This window comes from Mesoplodon mirus (genome assembly GCF_964341445.2).
Source record: "Mesoplodon mirus genome assembly, chromosome: 5".
Lineage (NCBI taxonomy): Eukaryota > Metazoa > Chordata > Mammalia > Artiodactyla > Ziphiidae > Mesoplodon > Mesoplodon mirus.
In genome coordinates this window covers 142,693,294-142,713,501 of record NC_138980.1, presented here as the reverse complement: position 1 = coordinate 142,713,501, position 20,208 = coordinate 142,693,294, and the positions used below count along the sequence as shown (strand labels likewise).

General features: G+C 43.3%; 1 protein-coding gene across 1 annotated transcript in view; it reads right to left on the bottom strand.

Annotated features, from left to right (window-relative positions):
* Positions 1-19,292, bottom strand: part of ARL15 (ARF like GTPase 15) — a 432,613-nt gene extending 413,321 nt beyond the window's left edge. The window contains exon 1 of the mRNA XM_082621947.1: positions 19,174-19,292. Coding sequence (XP_082478073.1) covers positions 19,174-19,221 — 48 coding nt within the window. The 5' untranslated portion in view covers positions 19,222-19,292. The remainder of the gene's footprint in view (positions 1-19,173) is intronic.
* Between the last annotated feature and the right edge of the window lie 916 nt (positions 19,293-20,208).

The window sequence follows — 20,208 nt, the reverse complement described above, 5'->3', positions numbered from 1 at the left end:
GCTTATTTTATACATAATAGTTTGTACCTCTTAATCCCCTACTATCTTGCCCCTCCTCTCCTTCCCTCTCCCCACTGGTAACCACTAGTTTGTTGTTTATATCTGCAACCATACCCACTCTTAAAAGAATATTCATTTGCTGTTACTGCTGTTGTTTTAAAATCACTCACTGCAATAATATAAAGCAATTGGGATAAATGATCTTTGCCTCAGAGATGAACTCTTAAGGACTCTGGATTTGGGAAAAAGAGAATTGCTTTAAAACAGATGACAGATTCAAACCATCAATGAGCTTGTTAAATCTTCTTGATTCTTATCCCCAGCATTTCTTCACAATCACGCATTTTTACGTTGGTTTATTCAAGACAACTTTTGTACAAAGAATTAAAATATGCATCACTTCTTACACAGCTCTTTATAATTTCAACTTTTTTAGCAACTTGTTTCATTATACTTGTGGCTCTCCTAGGTAACAAAGAATCCAATTTGAAGAGCTTTAAAATCAGGAGCTGAAGATCTCACTTCTTGACATGGGAATCAAAAAAGAAAATTTTTACTGAGTCTATTTTATGAGACTATTCAAAGTGGATATTAAACACATAATTATTTACAATATAGTTCAGTAAGAAGTGAGTACTTATAAGTCAAGAAATGGAAAATATCCACCTACGGGTATTTTCAAAGATGACCAATAAAGTTAGGCATTCCCCCCAAATAAAGTCATATTTGGGAGAAAAGTAAAACATCACTAGCACAGGTATCTATTTCCCACACACTCAGGCTGCAAAAATTTGCAGCCTGAATCCACAGAAATGATAGAGAACAGCTCCTCTTCAGGCTCATGAGGTACTGTAATCCTGCCCACAGCCCAAGGTCAGCTCACAGGGGCCCTGAAAAAAGTTAGGAAACCCAAAGGAAGTCCAGGAATGATCAAATAATCCTATCTCAATGACCGTCTTTAAAACACGCATCTCGAAAACCCAACAAATCATGGGGAAAATCATGTTACCTTAAGAGAAATATTACTGGTGAACAACATAGATGTACAATATCTCTATGTGAAATAAAACAGAGAGGAAAAGAATTTCAATCATCACAAGAGGTTTTCTGCATCTAGCACAGTGACTTGAAAAACAGAACCAGGCACAGTCAGGAAACATTCAAAATGACGACATTATCCAATAAATCAGCTCACTGCTCTGTCGTCTACAACAGGGGTCTCCAACCCTGGGGTCACTGTTAGGAACCGGACCGCACAGCAGAAGGTGAGCCACGGGCGAGTAAGCAAAGCCTCATCTGACTCTCCCTGTCGCTCACATTACCGCCTGAAGTAGCTGGATGCAGTGATATACTAAAACAAGCCCCTCCTTGGTATTTGATATCCAGTCTCCCCTGGTTTCCTGAAGTTCCTTAGGACATGATCTGAATGGATGTTTATCAGCATGCCTGTCAACCACACGACAAAACCTGTTAGAAATCAGGGGTCAGTGAGCCAGTCGTCAGCATGCACTCCATACTGGCTCAGGTATCTACTCTGCAAGTAGCCAGTTATAGGTGCAGAACACGAATGCCAATATAAAGGCGTACAATGGTGTGGGCTTTCCAACTTGGATCTGAAAAGGGGGAAATCAAGGCCCGTTGCACATAGCGGATGAGGAACATGGCCAGCAGGATGCAGTTGGGCCAGTGGTTGAGGCGCTCGACCGGCAGGGTCGGCCCCGCGAGGGCAGCTCCTGCACAACCTGACCCATCCGTGGAAAAACTGTCTTCCATGAAACCAGTCCCTGGTGCCAAAAAGGCTGGGGACTGCTGGTCTACAACATGCCGCCTTCTCAGGAAACATTCGCAAGGGAAGGAAGGGATAAGAGGGCTGGCCAATCACATGCTAGGAAAGAAGTTCTCACAAGCAGAAACTTGACTCTCAAACTGTTTGATTCCAACAAAAGAGAAGTTGAAAGTTCCAAACAAGAGTGTAATTCTACAGTAGGACCTCAGAAAACTTGCCCACTTAGTTTAAAGTAAGTTGGCTCATTTGACCAAACTTATGTAACAGCTGTAGGCAGAATTGGCCTGAAGAGATGTGGGCCACCCTCTGCCATGCCAGGACCTTTCACCCCTATAAATCAGAAATAGCTGCCACTTAACCCATCAACAAGCAGCTGCAATTTCGTTAACCTAGTTACTCCGTACTATGTTTATTAGGTGGAGGCAGAAAGATTTTTGAAAAGCTAGTATTGGAAAAATGAATAGAATCAGATTGGGAACATTTTGGTGACAAAAGTACCATAAATCCTTGTTTTATAAAGAAAGTTCCAATTCAGTAATAGCCAACACTTTTATCTTGCTCATGGTACTAGTCTCTCTACTGAAGGCTTTATATATTTTAACTCAACTCTGAGTGGTAGGTACTGTTATGCCCATTTCGCATATGAGGAAACAGGCACAGAGGCTGCACAGCAGGTAAGTGACAGAGTTAGAATGCAAATGCAGGGAGTCTGACTCCAAGGTCAGTGCCCTTAAATATTACTCTGTGCAGCCTCTCAGCCCAACCACTGACTTAGCAGCTATCTTGTGTACCTGTGTCAGGCTCTGGGGACACAAAGAGGCCCACAACCCAGCCCTGCACTGTGAAACACTGCTTTGTCCGGTAACTGATAGGAACCAAGGCCTAAGGCAGGGCTGTAGCTGGCCCATTAGCACCTCTGTGCCAGTGCACAATGGGGACCTTGGCAAGCTGGGCAGGGGCTGGACTGCAGGTGTGCTTGCCCCCTTGGCCGGACACCTCTGTGTGGTGTCCCGTGAGCTTAACTGTCTACAGCAGCCCCAGGAGCAGCCCTGGAAGGAGCCTCAATTCAAGACTGCAAGAGAGAAGGCTTAAATTAGAGTAGGAGGGAAAAGGTGAACTCTCCAACCAAAACTTATTTCTACAACACGACACTCTGTGATCACTTTAACTAGACAGAAGCCAGGCTCACACACGTCTTTGCAGCTTTATTAACAGTGCGTCCAGATTACTATGCGATTGTTCCGGACATGTCACATGCAGGTTAGCTCACAGGCTGCCCTGACAAAACAGCCCTAAGCAGGCTGCCTTCACAAAACCAACTCCTGGTCCCAACAAGCTGCCTGTGACTGGCTTTCGGTCCAGTGGAAAGGTCTGGGCTGTCCTCGTCAGCTTCTGGACTCGGCAGCTCGAACCACCAGTTCTCTGCCCTGGGAGCCTGGTGCCAGGGGCTTTGAGGGACCCAAACTCCAGGCACCCTCCAAGGAGATGCAGCCCGTGTGAGAGAGACAGATGTCCACAGTGCGTCCCGTGAGAGAGCCCCATCCCCTCACTCACTGGGGACCAGGACTACTTTGCAAGTACAACCACTCGTAGTGGAAAAGCAGGCTGAGGGTCTTAAGAATGAGGTACTTGAGCTGTGGGTTTATTTATCTGAACTAGGACTCCCTCCTTGCAACACAACCAACTTGGGCCTCCCTTCTCCCATCTCCTTGACCAGGGAGCTGCTAGATCAAATAATTCGGGGAAAGCATCCACCTGACTGCACCATCTTCCAGATCACGGTTACCCTTACCCCACGCTGCTTTGTGTCTCCTCTCCAGCAAGCCAGCCTCGCGCAAGTCCATTCCCTCCCCAGTCTCTCCACAGAGCCCTCTGCCCTGGGGTCGTGGTGGTACAGGTCGGGATGTGGTATAGTTAATATGCATTAATTATGCATATTGGTTAGGAGGGAGGGCTTTGAAGCAAGACTTCCTGGGTTCAAAGCCTGATTCTGCCACTTCCTAGCTGTATGTCCTTCAACAAGTTGCTTAATCTTTCCATGTCTCAGTTGTAACATCTGAAAAATAGAAATGATATCTACCTCATAGGGTCCTTAGAAAGTGCCTGCCAATATAAATGTTGTGAAGGGGTTTTCGTTGTTGTTGCTATGGTGACAGTAAGAGGGGATGGCAGAGAAAGAGGTGTCAGGCACTGTTCTGGAATACATGTATTATTTTAGTTAATCCTCACAACAGACCCAAGAGGTAGTTACTCTTACTATCCCCACTTTACAGAGGAGGAAGGTGAGGCGTTGAGAAGTTAAGTGATTTTGCCAAAGCTAGAGTGGTAGAGCCAGGCAGGCAGTTCAGCCCAAAGCCTGCAGCACTCAACTGTGAAACAAACTCTACACCCACAGAACTTCGTTAAATGCCCCCCCCCGACCTTGCTCAGTCCCTCAAGGTCACCTTCGAGGATCTCCAGGGCACTCCTCCTCCCCTACTCCTTTCAAGACTCCGGGCAATGAGCTCTAACATCTCGCTCTGTGTGCCTCTCCTTGTCAAGGACATTGGCCAACCTTCCCCTCTTTCACTGAGGATTTCTGAATCTGCCTCAGCCTTTTGCTCCAGCCCAAGTCCTGCCCTGGTCCTGCTGACTTCCCCAACCACAAGGATGCTATATCCAGCACCTGCGCCATATTTCCTCTTTCACATCTTAAGCTCCCCATCCTTCCCGCAGCCACGCACAGCCACGCACTGGAGACTCCCCTCCAAGAGCCACTCTGCAATCTTAAATTCATACACCCTATTGTCCCCTACAATGAGCTTTCTCTCCCTCCAGTTTTCTGAACAGTTGCTCCAAATAACTCCAATACTCCCGCTGCTCATCCGCATCAGGACCACCCATCCTCGCATCCTCTACTTTCTACTCACCCTTCCTTCCTTTTCACTAACTCAGAGCTCACGCCGGTCTATCACTTCAGCCATCCTCTTGCCAGTGTCCTAAATTCCTCTACCCCATTAACCACCCATTGACTCACCTTGGAAAAATCCCAACCTTTATCAATCTAACTGCCCACCTTCTTGAAACCAACACCCAAACAGCTACAAAGTCTGTGTCCCTGGTCATCATGGCCCTCATTCATCATTGTAGCTACTTCAGCTCAAACCCCTCCGCCACCATATTTCAGTCACGCTCAGCAAGATGACCTCACGTTCCACTTCATCGGCACTTAATCATCTCAAGTTCGGTCCCCTTTAGAAAGGAAAGCCGCCACTCAATGTCCCCTCCCGCCTCCAGTTCCAGCCCTAGCCTTCTTCTCGTTCATGGTGAAATTTCTAGACAGTCTCAACGGCAGCGGCATCATTTCCTCACTTCCCACCAGGCCTCTGAGAGCCTGTGGTCAAGGTCACCACTGACGTGAATCCAGCATGCACCGCCTCCAGGATCTCTGGGCCACAGTTAACACAATTGGCCACTTCCTCCTCCTGGAAAGTCTCCCTTCTCAGCCTGCTCAACAGGACACTCTCCAGGTTTTCTCCCAACCTTGCAGCTCTCTTTCCCTCTTGAGATTCCTTTCCTTTGGCTGATCCCACAAAAACTGCGTGCCTACTATGTGCCGGCCCTGACCGAGGTACTGGGCTTCCTCGGGGCCCTTCCCACTCAGCACAACCCTCCCTGGGCGAGCTCAGACGTGGACGTGACCTTGGCTTCAGTTACCATCTAAGTGGTTTAGGATGGTCAGACGTTAGCCAGACCTGGGTTCAGATTCTGGCTCCATCACATCACAGGCATGACACAATTTCTCTAAGCCTCAGTTTTCTAATCTCTAAAAGGATATTGGGTTGGCCAAAAAGTTCGTTCGGGTTTTTCTGTTGCATCGTACAGAAATACCCGAACAAACTTTTTGGCCACCCCAATAGTAATAAATCATGCATGAAAAATACGTAGCACTATGCCTCCCACATGATGATTTAATGATATAGTGTATATATATCGCGAGTAACAATATTGTTTTTAACTACTCATCCAAGGCTCACCTCTGAGCTCCCATCTACTTACACGAAATCTCAACTTGGACTTCCCACAAGCAGTGCAAACTCCAGACTCAAAGTCCTCATCTTCCCTCTCCATGTGCTATTCCTTCAAGTGTCACCTACCACAGTACATGACCCATTTAGCCTCCCTGATACCTGTCGTGGTCCTAAAACATGCCCGTAAATCCTCTGGCTTCCTCCCACCGAGAGGTGGTGTCTGTCTCCTGCCCTTGGCCCGAAGCATGCCTTTGTGACTGCCTTGATAAGCAAGCGCAGTACAAGTGATGCTGCATGACAGCTGAGGCCAGGTTAGAAAGACCAGCAGGTTCCACCAGTTTCTCTTGGTACATGCACTCTGTGAGCCTTCCAGCTGGATGTAAGCAATGCCGCTCCCCTGAGTCCTCATGCAGAAAGACCGTGCCAAGAGAGATGCCGCAGGAGTTCACACTTTTCCAGCCCCCAGATTTGCATGTTCCCAGCCCGGATGCCAGACCAGTGTACGAAGAAGCCTCGCGATGCCCCCAGCTGCCATCTGATGGTAACTTAATAAGGAATCCTGAGCAAGAACAATCTAGCTTATACTCAAAGAGACAGACAATAGCAAGATCTGGCAAAGATGTAGAGAAATTGGATCCCCATATACTGGCGGTGAGAATGTAAAATGATGTAGACACTTTGGAAAACAGGTTGGCAGTTCCTTAAAAAGTTAAGCCTAGAGTTACCATATGACCCAGCAATTCCACTCTAGGTATAACCCAAGAGAACTGAAAAGATATGTCCCCACAAAAACTTGCACATGAGCATTCATAGCAACATAATAGCCTAACAGTGGAAACAACCCAATGTCCATAAGTTGATAAATGGACCAGTAAAATGTGGTATACCCATACAACAGAATATTATTAGGCAATAGAAAAAAATGAAGTACTGATATATATTAAAACATAGATGAATCTTAAAAACTTTATGCTAAATGAAAGAAGCCAGATGCAAAAAGCTACATATTATATGATTCCCTTTATATGAAATGTAAATAAATGTCAGGATAGGCAAATCCATAGAGAGACATAAAGTAGATTAGTGATCACCAGGGCCTAGGGAGAGGGCAAAATGGGGAGTGACTGCTAGAGGGTACAGGATTTCTTTCTGGGGTGATAAAAAACGTTCTGGAATTAGATGCGGTTGATGGTTGCACAACTTCATGAATATATTAAAAACCACTGAACTGTACACTTCAAAAGGGTGAGCTGTTACCTTGTAAATAACCTATAATGGAAAATAATCTAAAAAAAAGAATAGATTTATATATATCACTGAATCACTTTTGCTGTATACCTGAAACTAACACGATACTGCAAATCAACTATATTTCAATAAAAATTTTTTTTTAGAAGGGAAAAACAAGAACAGCCTAGCTGAACCCAATTTACCTCCAGATTCATGAGTAAAATAAATGACCGTTATTAAGCCACTGTTTTAAGGTACTTTGTTATTCAGGAATGGATAGCCAGAATGATGCTCAAACCAAAACCTGAAAATTATCCCTAAAATCTCCTTTGTTCTCATCTTCTACATCCAATTCCAAAATCCTGGCAATTCCAAAATCCTGGCAATTCGCAAAATGTTGCTTAAATCCACCTACTTTTCTGCATCCTTCCTGCCCCTACCTGGCTGTGAATACCATCATTTCATTCCTGAATCAGGACAGCATCTTCTTAACTGGTCTTCTTCCTCCAGTCTGGCTGCCCTTTCCAATCCTTCTCCACAGTGCAGCCAGATCTGACCATGTCACTCTAGGCAAACCTTAAAGGTTCCCACGATGTGACTGTAGAGGGACTCTGCAGCTCAAGTGTAGACACTGTTCCTGACTCTGCTCCAGCCATACTGAGCCCTTGGAGTTCCTTGAAGCGACGGAGTTACTCACCCCCAAGTCTCTGCACAAGCTGTTCCTTCGCCCTGGCCCTGGCCCTGCCTGTCACTTGGCCAACTCTACTCAACTACAATGTTGCAGATTAAAAATGGCTCCTCTGAAAAGCTCTCCTTGGCCCTCAAGTCTAAGTTTCCCTTTCATATACCCCATTAGTAACCTTTATTTCCCTCTGAATAGAATGTGCCACTCCAAAACATAACTGCTTACTTTACATCTCTACAAGAGTATAAGTTCCTTGAGGGCAGGCCAATGTCTTATTCGCTATATCCCTAGTGCCCAGGACAGCACCAGAACCCAGAAGGCTTATAAAAAATTAGAGCTGTTTGAGTGAATGAATGATAATCATGTAAAGGCAAATTTATGATCACTTAAAGAATTAGAAAGAATGGAAAAAAAAGAAAGTTATTCAAAGAAGGATAAAAGATGACTGAGAAAAATTTTGAAATAAAAGAAACATTTAGGGGCTTCCCTGGTGGTGCAGTGGTTGGGAGTCCGCCTGCCGATGCAGGGAACGTGGGTTCGTGCCCCGGTCTGGGAGGATCCCACATGCCACGGAGCGGCTGGGCCCGTGAGCCATGGCCACTGAGCCTGTGCGTCCGGAGCCTGTGCTCCACAACGGGAGAGGCCACAACAGTGAGAGGCCCGCGTACCGCAAAAAAAAAAAAAGAAACATTTAGGATTATCTAATTAATCCCACCATTTTATAGATGAAGAAATTTAAGACAATAACATTGACTGGTTTGCCCAAACCTCACACTTAGTTGTTTCCAAGCCAGGAATACAATCAGGTCAACCAACCTCCATAGTACCTCTTCAGCGTTTCAGGATTTTCAAATGAATCACACAACTAAATAATTGTAGGAATTTCAGACTATGGCCAAGTAATTTCTCCAAATTAAAAACAATCTGCCTTATAATCCTCTTGTATTATATTGTTCTCATGCCTGAACACATGGATGTAGCTCTGGGCAACTTCACATTTCTTTAGCGTACACACTCATCAGAATAAGTAAAGGACTGACAATGTAAAGACCTGATGAGGCTACGGAATAACTGGAACTCTTACACTACTGGTACAAGTCTAATTGGCACAACCACTGTGGAAAAAGTTTGGCAGTATTTAGTAAATCTAAACATATGTATGCCCTGTGAACCTGAAATTCTACTTTACCCAACAGAAATGAGTGTTTATTTCCACCAAAACCATGCACAAGAATGTCTGTAGCAGCTTTATTCCAAATAGCCCCAAACTGGAAACAACCTAAATGCCCATCAACAATAGAATGGATAGATTAGTAATAGTATATCATACTATATTGCATTGCAACTAAAAGGAACAAACTACTGATTCACTCAACATGGATGGATTACACAGGCATGCTGAGTGAAGGAGATGACACACAAAAGGATACATAGCTGTGATTCCATTTATGTTAAGTTCAAAATCAGGCAAAACCAATCTATGTCAATACTGCCTGGGAAGGAACACAGAGAGCCTTCTGGGGTATTAGAAAGGTTTTACATCTCCACCTGGGGTGGTTACAAGACACAGGTACATATAAATTCATCTAGCTGTACCTTTAAGGCTGTACACATTACTGTATGCAAATTACACTTCAATTAAAAAGAAGACAACAATTTGGTGAATAAAAAATTTGATTAGAAAAAAATAAGTGCACATTAGCTTTATGTAACACCTTATTTTCATGAAGTACAGTATAAACATTCTCATTCAACCCTTACAGCCCTATGTTAAAGTTTTTTTGCAAATAAGATTCTCATTTACTAGTCATAATTACTATCTTTAAAAATACCTGAATCAGAGAAGAAAAAAGGAAATAAAAATTAAGCGCTAGTAAAAATTAACTTTAACATTCTTTTTGGGACTAGAAGTCCTAATATGAGTAATTTGCAGAACAGACAAAAAAACATGTTTTATCCAAGGTCAAGGACAAATCTTTTGTGCCCAGCTCTTAAAATGTACAAAAAGTATGTGCTCTGACATAATGTTTAGTTACATTATTTCACAAAAATTGTACACTGCCATTTCTGGAGAGTATAAAAATCCCCACGGTGTCACTGAAGGGTGGGGGGGCGGGGGGAGGGCCAGAATCCAAGACATACACAAGGAGAAAGAGAGAGACTCGCTTTATCTACACTTGCCCCACTTCTGTTAATGCCATTATATTGAGTCATATGGACTCCTACACCAGTCGGTATAGAAATTATAACGCGATTTTTTTAAAAACACACTTAATAATCAATAGTCATCACAGAGGCTCTGATGCTATCTGAATTTTTCAAATGAGGAAATTGTAGTTCGGATTCATTTGTCTTAGACCAGGTTCCCAGTATTTGGGGTTTTAGAAATAAGTACATTCTAAATATATACATACATACAAACCTGAGGATGGATAAGGAGTGTCATCTTTTTATTCTGACAGGTAAGAACATTTTGAGAGAGAAAGAGAGAGAGAGATACTACCGTTCACTATCATCAGAATAGACAGCATATTCTAATATCTACACAAAGTTGGAAAGATATAATCTCATATTTTTAAGACTATAAATTAAATGTACAATGACTTTGTAACACTCTGACTTTTCCTTTTTGCTATGGACTGACATTTGGAAAACAACTCGTATTACTCAGGTAACAGGTGGAATATCTAGGAATCAAATACAGGACTCCAAACTTTTTCTTCTTTATCACAAAATAAAACACGTACCGATTAAGATTACGGATGTGTCACCAACCCTCATAACAACTGAGGCAGCTGGGATTACTCAACTTCTCCTGACCCTCAAGTTTCATCAACCATAAAACAAGAATACAAGCTCCTACACCTCTCAGAGGGTCGCTGAAAAGACCAAACAGATGGTGAATGTTTATTAAGCACTTCCTGCCGAATCTAGGACAGAGTAAATTCTCAATCAATATTAATTATCATCATTATCACCGTCTTTACTATTACATAACTTTGACTTAACAAACAGCAGCTGATTATATCCAGGCACGGTTTATTAACTTATTTAATCCATAAGTCAAAGCTTTAAAATGCAGGTACCTTTTGACCCTGCATAAAATCTACTAGAACATGATCATAAAAATACTCCAAAGGATTAGAAACACTGCATGTAATAATCTCCCTTTTTGAGACACACCATGTACATTTGCATACTAAAGGCTGTACAATAAAGAAACTTGTTTAACTTTGTTTGACCCAGTTTTCAAACTTACTTGTCATTGAAACCTCTTTTTGAAACCATAGAACAATACACCATCACAAAAAATCCAAGAGTTTATATGGAATGTCCACTGCAGCAGTATTTATAACAAACATTAACAAAATAAAACAAAAATTTAAACAAACATAAAATATTCAATGAAAAGGTGATTAGTTAAGAAAATTATGGTTTACGGGTATAATGCAGAAAATTAATGTTGCAGAAGAGAAACTTAAACGTAAGTGTAAAAAGCAAGTTATAAAACTATATCTTCATTATAATTCAGGATTGAAAAATATTGATTGGATCTCTGTGGGTTGCTTGGATTACAGATATATATTTTTTCCATTGTGCTTGGCTGTGTTTTCCAAATTTCCTCACTAAGCTTTTACTTTAATCATAAATAGGTTACCAAAATAATCTCATTCCTTACACAGGCAAGAATATATATGTACATGTGTTAATATGATTACAAAATGACTGCTCTAAACTGTAAAACAAACTGAATCATAAAAGACTGATATTAACATAAAATTTCATTAAACAATTTATATGATTCATTGTGTGATACTAAAAGCAAGTAAACACACACACGCAAAATCATGCCTCAAAACCAACACCTATTCTTTTCTTTGAGCTTCTCACAAAATCCAAATAAGATCTCTACATATAAAACCAGAAATGGTACTATCCAAACTAGAACTATAAAACAAATATCTACAGACACATACAATAACATTTGTTAACCTTAAAAACATTAGAGAAATAAAACAAGTTTCAAGAAGAGAAGGATGGTCTGCTACAATTCCTTTAAAATTAACACACAGAGAACAATACTATATAGTTTATGCATACAGGCAAATATAATAAAAATACAAAAACACACATGAGAATGATACCCACTAGCTTTGGGATAGTTGTCACCACTGAGAAGGACAGAGGAAGAAAGCATGGGAGAGCAGAAGGCTTTCGCCTTAAAGTTTCTTTCTTTTTTTTTTAAAGAGCACCAGAGTTTTGAAGTTAAAATGGCAAAATGCTAACAACTTCAATCAGGGAGGCAGGTACACAGAAATGTGTTTTCTTATTTTCTGTACTTTTTCTAAATACTTGTATTTATTAAAAATAAAACTTTGAAAGAACTGTATTTTGCTTTAGCTCCTGACTCCATGTGCAGATTGATTAGGAACAGGTGCAGGCCTTCTGTGCCTCAATCAATGGCCCTGGGATGGCTCCAGACTGTCATCTGCTTCCTCCAGAGAGGCCAGAGAAGCAGCTATCTTGTTGAAAAAAGAACCCCCAGGAATCCCTCTGGGGGAGACGTGGCCCCAGTTGCTAGGATCTAAGTCCTCAACCCTGAGAGAGGCAATCCAGAAGTTAGAACCATTCCCAGCAAAGCTAGGTACAAAGGAACCTGATAAATGAGATGGTCCTGCAAATCCAGCTTTTAGTTCCTATTTAGTTACTGTTAAAATCATGTGCTTTTGGCTGTGAGTCAAAGAGCAGAATGCCAATGCTTATGCAAGGGCTGAAGGAGATAGTGGGTAAACAAATGAAAGCAAAATCAGTGAGCAAACCCTCTCACCTTAAGGTACAAACACATGTACTTCCCCCAACTGAAGCGGGGCTGTCTGAGTTCCCAGGAGGACTTCTCCCAGGGGACAGCAGCAATCAAGCGACCTCTCAATTTCCAGCCCTGGGCCTGAAACATGGCCCCACTCACTCATCCTCTCAACAACTATTAATTATTGCTAGGTTGGCAGTACTGAACCATGCTTACATGCATGGACTTGGAATCTACCAAGCTAGGCTCGTACCGTTGCCCTGACACTCCACTGGTTACGTGATCCCGGCCATTACTCCACCTCACAAAGCCTTAAGCTTCCTCTTTTCTAAGTCAGTATGTCTTGCACCTAAGTCAGTAGTATCTGGTTAACAGGACTGTTGGGAGGATTAAATTGGGTGATGCAAGTGAAACACTTTGCACAGTACTTGGTTCATAGTTCCTTATTTACTGGGCTCCAAACTCAATTCTGGTGATAAAAGGATGATCAAGATAGTCAGGGACCCTGCACTGATACATGTTACAGATTCAGTGATGAAAACGTTCACAAAGCACCCAAAATTAAGAGTTTCAAGATGGTAACCACAGAGCATTAAGCCAAGCATGGGGGCCCTTCTAAGCCACATGCCCACGAAGCCAGCCCTGCCAGAAGTAAATGTGCTCAAACACTTTGCTGATACTCAGAAATGAGGGTCAACAAGAACTGGGCTTCTTAGCTTCAACCAAACACCAGAAGCATTTAGGGAGATGCCTGGGCAGAGCACAGCATAACTGAGGGACTGCAGGCTCCAAAATAAAAGCCCATCATTAGCTCAATTTGTGAGAAGTATCAGCATTTGTTAACTAAAATGCAGTTGCCAGACATTCCCTAAAAATCTTTTCTTCCTTCTAGCCTACCTCAAAAACAAACGCTTTAGAATTCATGTCATCAGGAGACTTTGCCCAACGGAAATCCATAAGCAAAAGGCTACTTGGGGCCTAGTGTCTGCTGGGCACAGACCCACTTCCCATCAGCCCTTGGTTAAGAAGCAGAGCAGACTTCAAATAAATTGCCAAATAGATTCTGAGTCTCAGGGACTTCTGAGTCTTCAAAAGATAACCTGGGCTTGTGGCCCTGAAGGTGCCCTTGAAGTGACACTAGGGGGCGGAGTACCAGGGTGCCTGGAAACCCATTTGTGGTCACTTGATGAAACATTGGATGGTGAAGGCCACCTCAGTGCCCAGAGTCAGGACATTACAGGGTGGGAGGCTCAGGACACAACACAGTTCTCTTTCTATCCGGCCTTCTCCTTAACAGTCATGCAGCAGAGCCAAGTCCTCGAGCGCGTGGCAACATCAGTCAGCCTGCTCCTGGCACTTGATTTCTTGACTCAAGAAGCAGCATGGTATTTACATGAAATACACGGTAAAAATTTCAACTGCATTCCAACAGCTTTAACACCAAGCTGGAAGGAACGCAGTGAAGAGGGAGGGCTCTGGGGCCACAATCCCAGCTTATTACTTGTTAGCTGTGTGAACCTGGGGAAATTACACAACCTCTCTGAGCTTTGGTTTAATGCATTACACGTGGAAAGCACTTACATTATCTGGCACCACAGCAAGTGCTCAATAAATGTTAACTGATCTTACCCTCATAACTCCTATGCTTAATTCCCTCACCCCCCAGCATGCCTACAAGCACCTGGCTTAGGCGTCCTTCAGAATGCAAGCTCCCAGAGGGCAGGAATCACGTCCCCATGTGTCCTCTCTTGGGGCTCGTTCTACAAGCCTGTAACAATAGAAGGTCGAGAACCAGAACTACTGCTTTATATTGCAGTTCCTGCTTCATGCTCTGGATGTTTTTAAAACTTTTTTGATAAGAGAACTGTTTATTGTGTTCCCATTATTTTTATCTTATGATTTGTTAATAAAAGAATATCTACATTACTGACTAATCCAGTTGCAGTTAAAATTTAAAAATATGTGGCCTATGTCATTATTTTACACATAGTCAGAACATACAAGTTATAATGTTCATAGTCATTCATGGTCAAAAACAGCACACTTTTAAGACAACAGAACATCAGATGAAGTCACAACTGTGCCTTCACTCCTCTTTTTGAATGGGCTCACTTACAACTTAGTAGAACCTGAGAGCTCTGTGTACATCAAGAGTTTCTGTTCTTGGTTGGTTGATTCCTTGGTTTGTATCCTGCAAATGGTGATGGACTTGTGCTGATCCACCTACCTTCTCTCACCTGATCTTCCCCATTGACACAAATTTTTATAATGACAGGTATAGCCTGTGACCAAGAAACTAGACCAGATTCATCTGGTCTAGTTTTCAACCTATACAAGGAAGAAAACTAGAACCCTGGCCTTATTATATCCCAAACCCAGTACAGATGTGCAATGATCATTATCTGACAATTAGCATCCAAGACTAATGAAGCACTTTTAGTTGTCACATTTTCAGGCCTAGCTGTGCATTTTAGTTCACAGTGAAACAAAGAAGAACACATGAGAGATAAACCTACCAGCAACCCAAGCAGCAAAGAGAAACCTACCAGCAAGTCAAGGAGCACATCAGAGGCAGCCTCCTCCCCCTGTGTCTACCCTGTGTCCTGCCACAGGTTCCTGTAGAGCCACCTGCCTGCCAGCCCTACAGCCAAGGGGATCCCAGCTGGGGGCTCATCAGCTCTGACTTTCAGGGTCATGCACAAAGCAGGGGTCCCATAAATATTTGTTAAATGGATTAAAGAAAATATCCGAATGTGGTTTTATTTTTATAGGTATTAAACAATCCTCAAGAGAGTCCTGTGACTTCCTGCTTGCTGATGACACTAAATCTTTCCATATACTGAGACTAATTTAAAACGTAGTCCAGGGACTTCCCTGGCGGTCCAGTGGTTAAGACGGCGCCTTCCAAAGCAGGGGGTACGGGTTCGATCCCTGGTAGGGGAGCTAAGATCCCACGTGCCTTGGAGCCAAAAAACCAAAACATAAAACGGAAGCAATATTGTAACAAATTCAATAAAGACCATTAAAAATGGTCCACATAACAACAACAACAAAAAAACTTAAACAAAGTAAAATAAAAATTAAAAGGTAGCCCATTATTTACCACTGAATGGTAACAGTCATTCCACAGGAGGTGTAAGAATAATATCAGCAACGTAACCACATTATATTAACATTCTACATCTGAAAAGCAACGTGCTGTTTATAAATCACTTTCCCTCCATTGTCTCATATAATCATCAACGGCATTACACAAAGCATAACAAATTTTATTGCTGTTATTTTGATGGCAGAAGCGGGGGAAAAGGTAAAATCCAGGCCAATCAACATGAATTGGTATACAAAGAATATTCAACCGAAAGGAATCTAGAAGTTGATCTTAACCAACTTTCCAGGAAAACATGGTGGACACGTTTTTCATTATAACTTGACTGTTTTCTCCTACCATATTCAAAAAGCTCCACACATTGTCTTACTAATTCTACCTGTAAGAAGAGAGACAGAAAGAAAGATGCTGGTACTGCCCTTTGAACAGCAGCAGAATCTTTACCTACAGACCTGACAGGTGTGCACATGGCCTTTAAAGCCCATCCTGAAAACGGGGGGGGGGGGGGGGGGGAGGTATGTGGCCTGCCAAGCAGATTCCCTCATCAACCGGAAAACCAAGACTTTTTATATTTAAATGGCCACCCAGCCTAAACAAATAATATCTTGATAATCTTAAAGTTAAGAGTAAAAGATACATTTTGCATTCCCCAGAGCAAAACACCTAATCCAAACAGATTTTATCTTGTCTTACTTTAGAAGCTGGAGAGAAAAGAAGAATTGTCCCTTCTGTCTCATATTCATTAAATTCAACAAATAAAGATTGGACACAGGGCGATACATATAATTATTTAGGATAAGCAAGTTACCATTATTTCCCTAAACTGAAATCAATGAAAACCCTATCCACCTTATCTGTCACCTCTAATTGAGAGCACTTCTTTTAAGTTAAAAAATCAACAGCAGGCTCTAAGATCAGAGAGCTTCATCAATTGCTTTAATATCCGCAATCTTAATGAAAGCTGTTAAAAACAGCACATCTACGTTTCTCTCATTTCTCTTCCTCTCCACTCTCCTCCAAATGAAAAAGGTTAAATGATGACATCCAGCCTAAAGAACAATGCATACACACACAGCTCCCTCTTCCAGCTTCCAACAGCAACAATAAGAAAGTCAAACACCGATTAAAAAGAAAAAAAAGAAGAAAAGATGGCACACAAATTATTCCTGTCAAGTGATAGACAGGGTACTTACTCTAGTCCACAAGCTCAACAATATCTGAAGAGTCAAACTCAGAATGAAAGGAGCATATTTTCTCTGGAAAGTAGGTAAAAGGACTTGGGAACTGATTTTTAAAATAAGATCGCAGACAGAGTCAATGAAATTGATTTTCATTTTTTAGAAATTGGTTTTTAATAAACAACATATAAACATTATGTACGAGCAAATGAATCCGTCTGAAAGGCAAGAAGAAAGGAATGGTGTGTGGAACATCATTTTCTCTGAGAGCTGATAAGCAAAACGTAAACACAGAAGACCACCTGAGGAGGGTTTCTTCTTTTAAACTTAATGTTTAAGGATTTCCTTAAGTCTTTCCACAGCGGATGTTTGGCACACTCATAAGAACTGACTTATTTCCTTTAAGAGTTTTTTTTCTCACCGCCAGTGATGAGCCAAGTGATTTTTATGGGGCTGTTTCACTGCACTTGTGGATTTTTTAAAAAGCATAGATAAGGTGACAAAATAATGATTTTTCAAAAACAGGGTGTATGGGGGCACAGCAGGTACAACAAAAAGGCCATGTCGAACTTGGGGCCCATTGATTCTGACACAAAACTGTTAGGAAACTGACAAAGAAATAATCTGCTTTTAAGGTAATTTAGAGCCCCACAAACATTCCTCCACACACCCTTAGACTCTCCATCAGGAAATTAACCTGAGTAATTAAACAGTCTTCCAATTTTTTCCCCATGCAATTTGCAAATTTAAAACTCACCCAGTAAATAAAATACCAGAACTACTTGAGTTCCTTTTTAGAAACTACTTAAGAATCCAAAATTAGCTTTCAATAATACAGGTAAGGGCAGCCCCTTCCAATTAGGTAATTACCCTCAATAAACTTTGGCTTTAATTCAGGCAGACTGCAAGACAAAGCCATGGTACTGTACTTGATAAGACAAGCTACAAAATAATCAGTTATTTAATTCAGAAAATAATCTTTAAGAAACATCCAACAACTCTCTTAACCTACATGGCACTTTGTATTTTAAAGAACCTCCTAATCAGATAACCCCCTTAACAGGCTCCCGTTATGGGCAGATAATGTCCCTTTATCACAAAGATAGAGGAAGTTACTGACATCAACAAATGAACAAAACAGAATTTGAACTCAGAATTTTTGACTCCCCTCGATTCACAACGTCATGCATTAACTGCAGTAACCACCCCTCCCCACAAGACCACCAAACCAGGAACCTTCAGGGGAAATAAGCCCAAATACAAAATAACATTACAAAACCAGTCCTCGTCCAGCGTTTCTTGACTATGAAAGCATTCAGTCTTTCTTAGTACAGAATTAAGTGTAATCCCTAGAAGGCACTGGCAAATCTCTGCCAGGCCAATCTGCAGTCAGAAACCAGCTGCATGTGTTCAACAAGATGACAGGACAGTCAATGTTTTTTAAACATCTACTTCAACTCTGCATTGCAATAGCGGTTCCGGCTAACAAGGTAAACCTGGTAATTGTTTAGGATCGAACACAGCCAGGGTCAATGAGGATCCCCGTGAACACAAACATGCAGCTCTGGGGAAATAATTTCTGGAACAATACATGGTGCTTGCATAAATACACACACACACAAAACAAGTGCTTTTTAAAGTAATGTTCAGTCCCAGCATTGTGCTGACACTTTTCCCACCTAAACTTCTCAGCATAAGCCTGGCCTAAAAAGCACAGTTGGATCCAATTCGTGCACAGGGTAAAAGCGGCGTGCATCCAAGGCAGGAACGGTGAGGCAATGCCTGCCCCTACCCAGTCCCTTCTACCCAGGCTGCGATGTAGATTAGTCCCGTCTACTTTATGGTAATGAGCTTTTAAAACCTCGCGGCGACCGAGGTCATAGCTTTAGAGATCTAATAACAACCAAATGACCGGACCTGCCGAGCACTTAGTAAGCCATTCTGGTTATGGCTCTTTAATAGTACCTGGAGTTCTGCTAAAGGGAGAGGGGGAAACTCCTGCTTCCCGGGAAAGAAAAGTCCTCTGCGGGAGCGCAGAAGGAAGCAAGGAACCCAAACGCGGGCAGGGGACGCCCAGCCGCCGCGGCCCCATCTCTCCGGGAGCGCCCGCGCGCCCCTCGCCCCACAGCACAGCTGGCCCGGGCCGCACCTTTACCTGTCAGCTCCACCACCCCCTCGGAGCTGCGGCCCCGCCGTCTCGGCTGCCGCCCCTCCGAGTCCCGGCACAGCTCTAGAGCTTGCTGCGGGAGAAAGAACCCCCAAAGGCATCCCATCCCAAAGAAAGAAAGCAAAAAGGCTGTTCCTCCAGGCGGAGGGACATCGGGCACGTCGGGGTCCGAGAGGCGACACGCCACCCCTGCCCCGCACCTACCAGATAATCCATGTACAGAAACGCCTCAGTTATCCGGAGATCAGACATCCGGCAGCCTAGAGCATCCGGAACGGCCCCGAACCCGGAAAAAAAAGCAGCGTCTCCGGCTGCGAGCGAACAGCCCCTGAAAAAGCCAGCAACAACGAAAATAGCCGAGAGCAACCGAGAAGCCGAAGATTACACAAGGGGCGCGGCGATTGGCCGGATGGGCGGGCAGAAGGAAAAGAGAGCGCTCATTGGCTGTAGCGCCTATAAAAGGCAGGCCGCTGCGGGTGGTTGGGGAGAAGCGCGGGAGCTGCCGGGCCGCTGATTCCTGTCAGGAGAGCCGAGGGGGCGGGGGCTAGGGTGGCGCGGGCGGAAGAGCTTGAGGGGGAGAGCGGAAAATCAGCCGGTGCTGTTGCCCGAATTCTGTGTGCCTCCGTGGTCTCCAAGTTGGGTAAATCGGAACCGAGCTGTGCACCAGTGCGAGAGAGCCTTAGTGTCTCCTCCCATCACCCAGTAGGAAGCTCGCGCTGAAACGTGGGAGGCGTAGTAGCCACAGATACTTGATGCCCTAATCCGGAGCGATTTCCTGAAGGCCCTGTGGCCTCGAGATTGCAGGGCAGGGGTGGTTGGAATGTGTAAGAGGGTACTCTGAGCAAGCAAGCATGTGACTCGGGGGAGGCCCCTCCCCTCCTTCAGGATGTGAAGCAAAGGCGGACAGCTCCAGCCTGATGTCCCTGGGGGTAAACAGAAGCCCGGAGCGGTCAGAGGTAACCCAGGAGAGTCCCTTTTATCAAGACGCTAGATTGCCCCAGAAGAAGCCACTCTCCACCGACGTGAAAGGAAAAGAAAAAAAGTTGAGGGACTAAGCATAAGTCGGTTGTAGACTTAAGACTCTCAGGAAGCATCAGCTGGTCAGTTCTTTGTGTGCTTTGTGTCCTACACTGTGCACAAATCTACTGCCCCTGAAGAAAATGAGCAATACAATAAGCGATCTGAAAAGCCCCGAGTAATACTGTTTGTGACCCGATGTCATCATAAAAACTAAAGGTG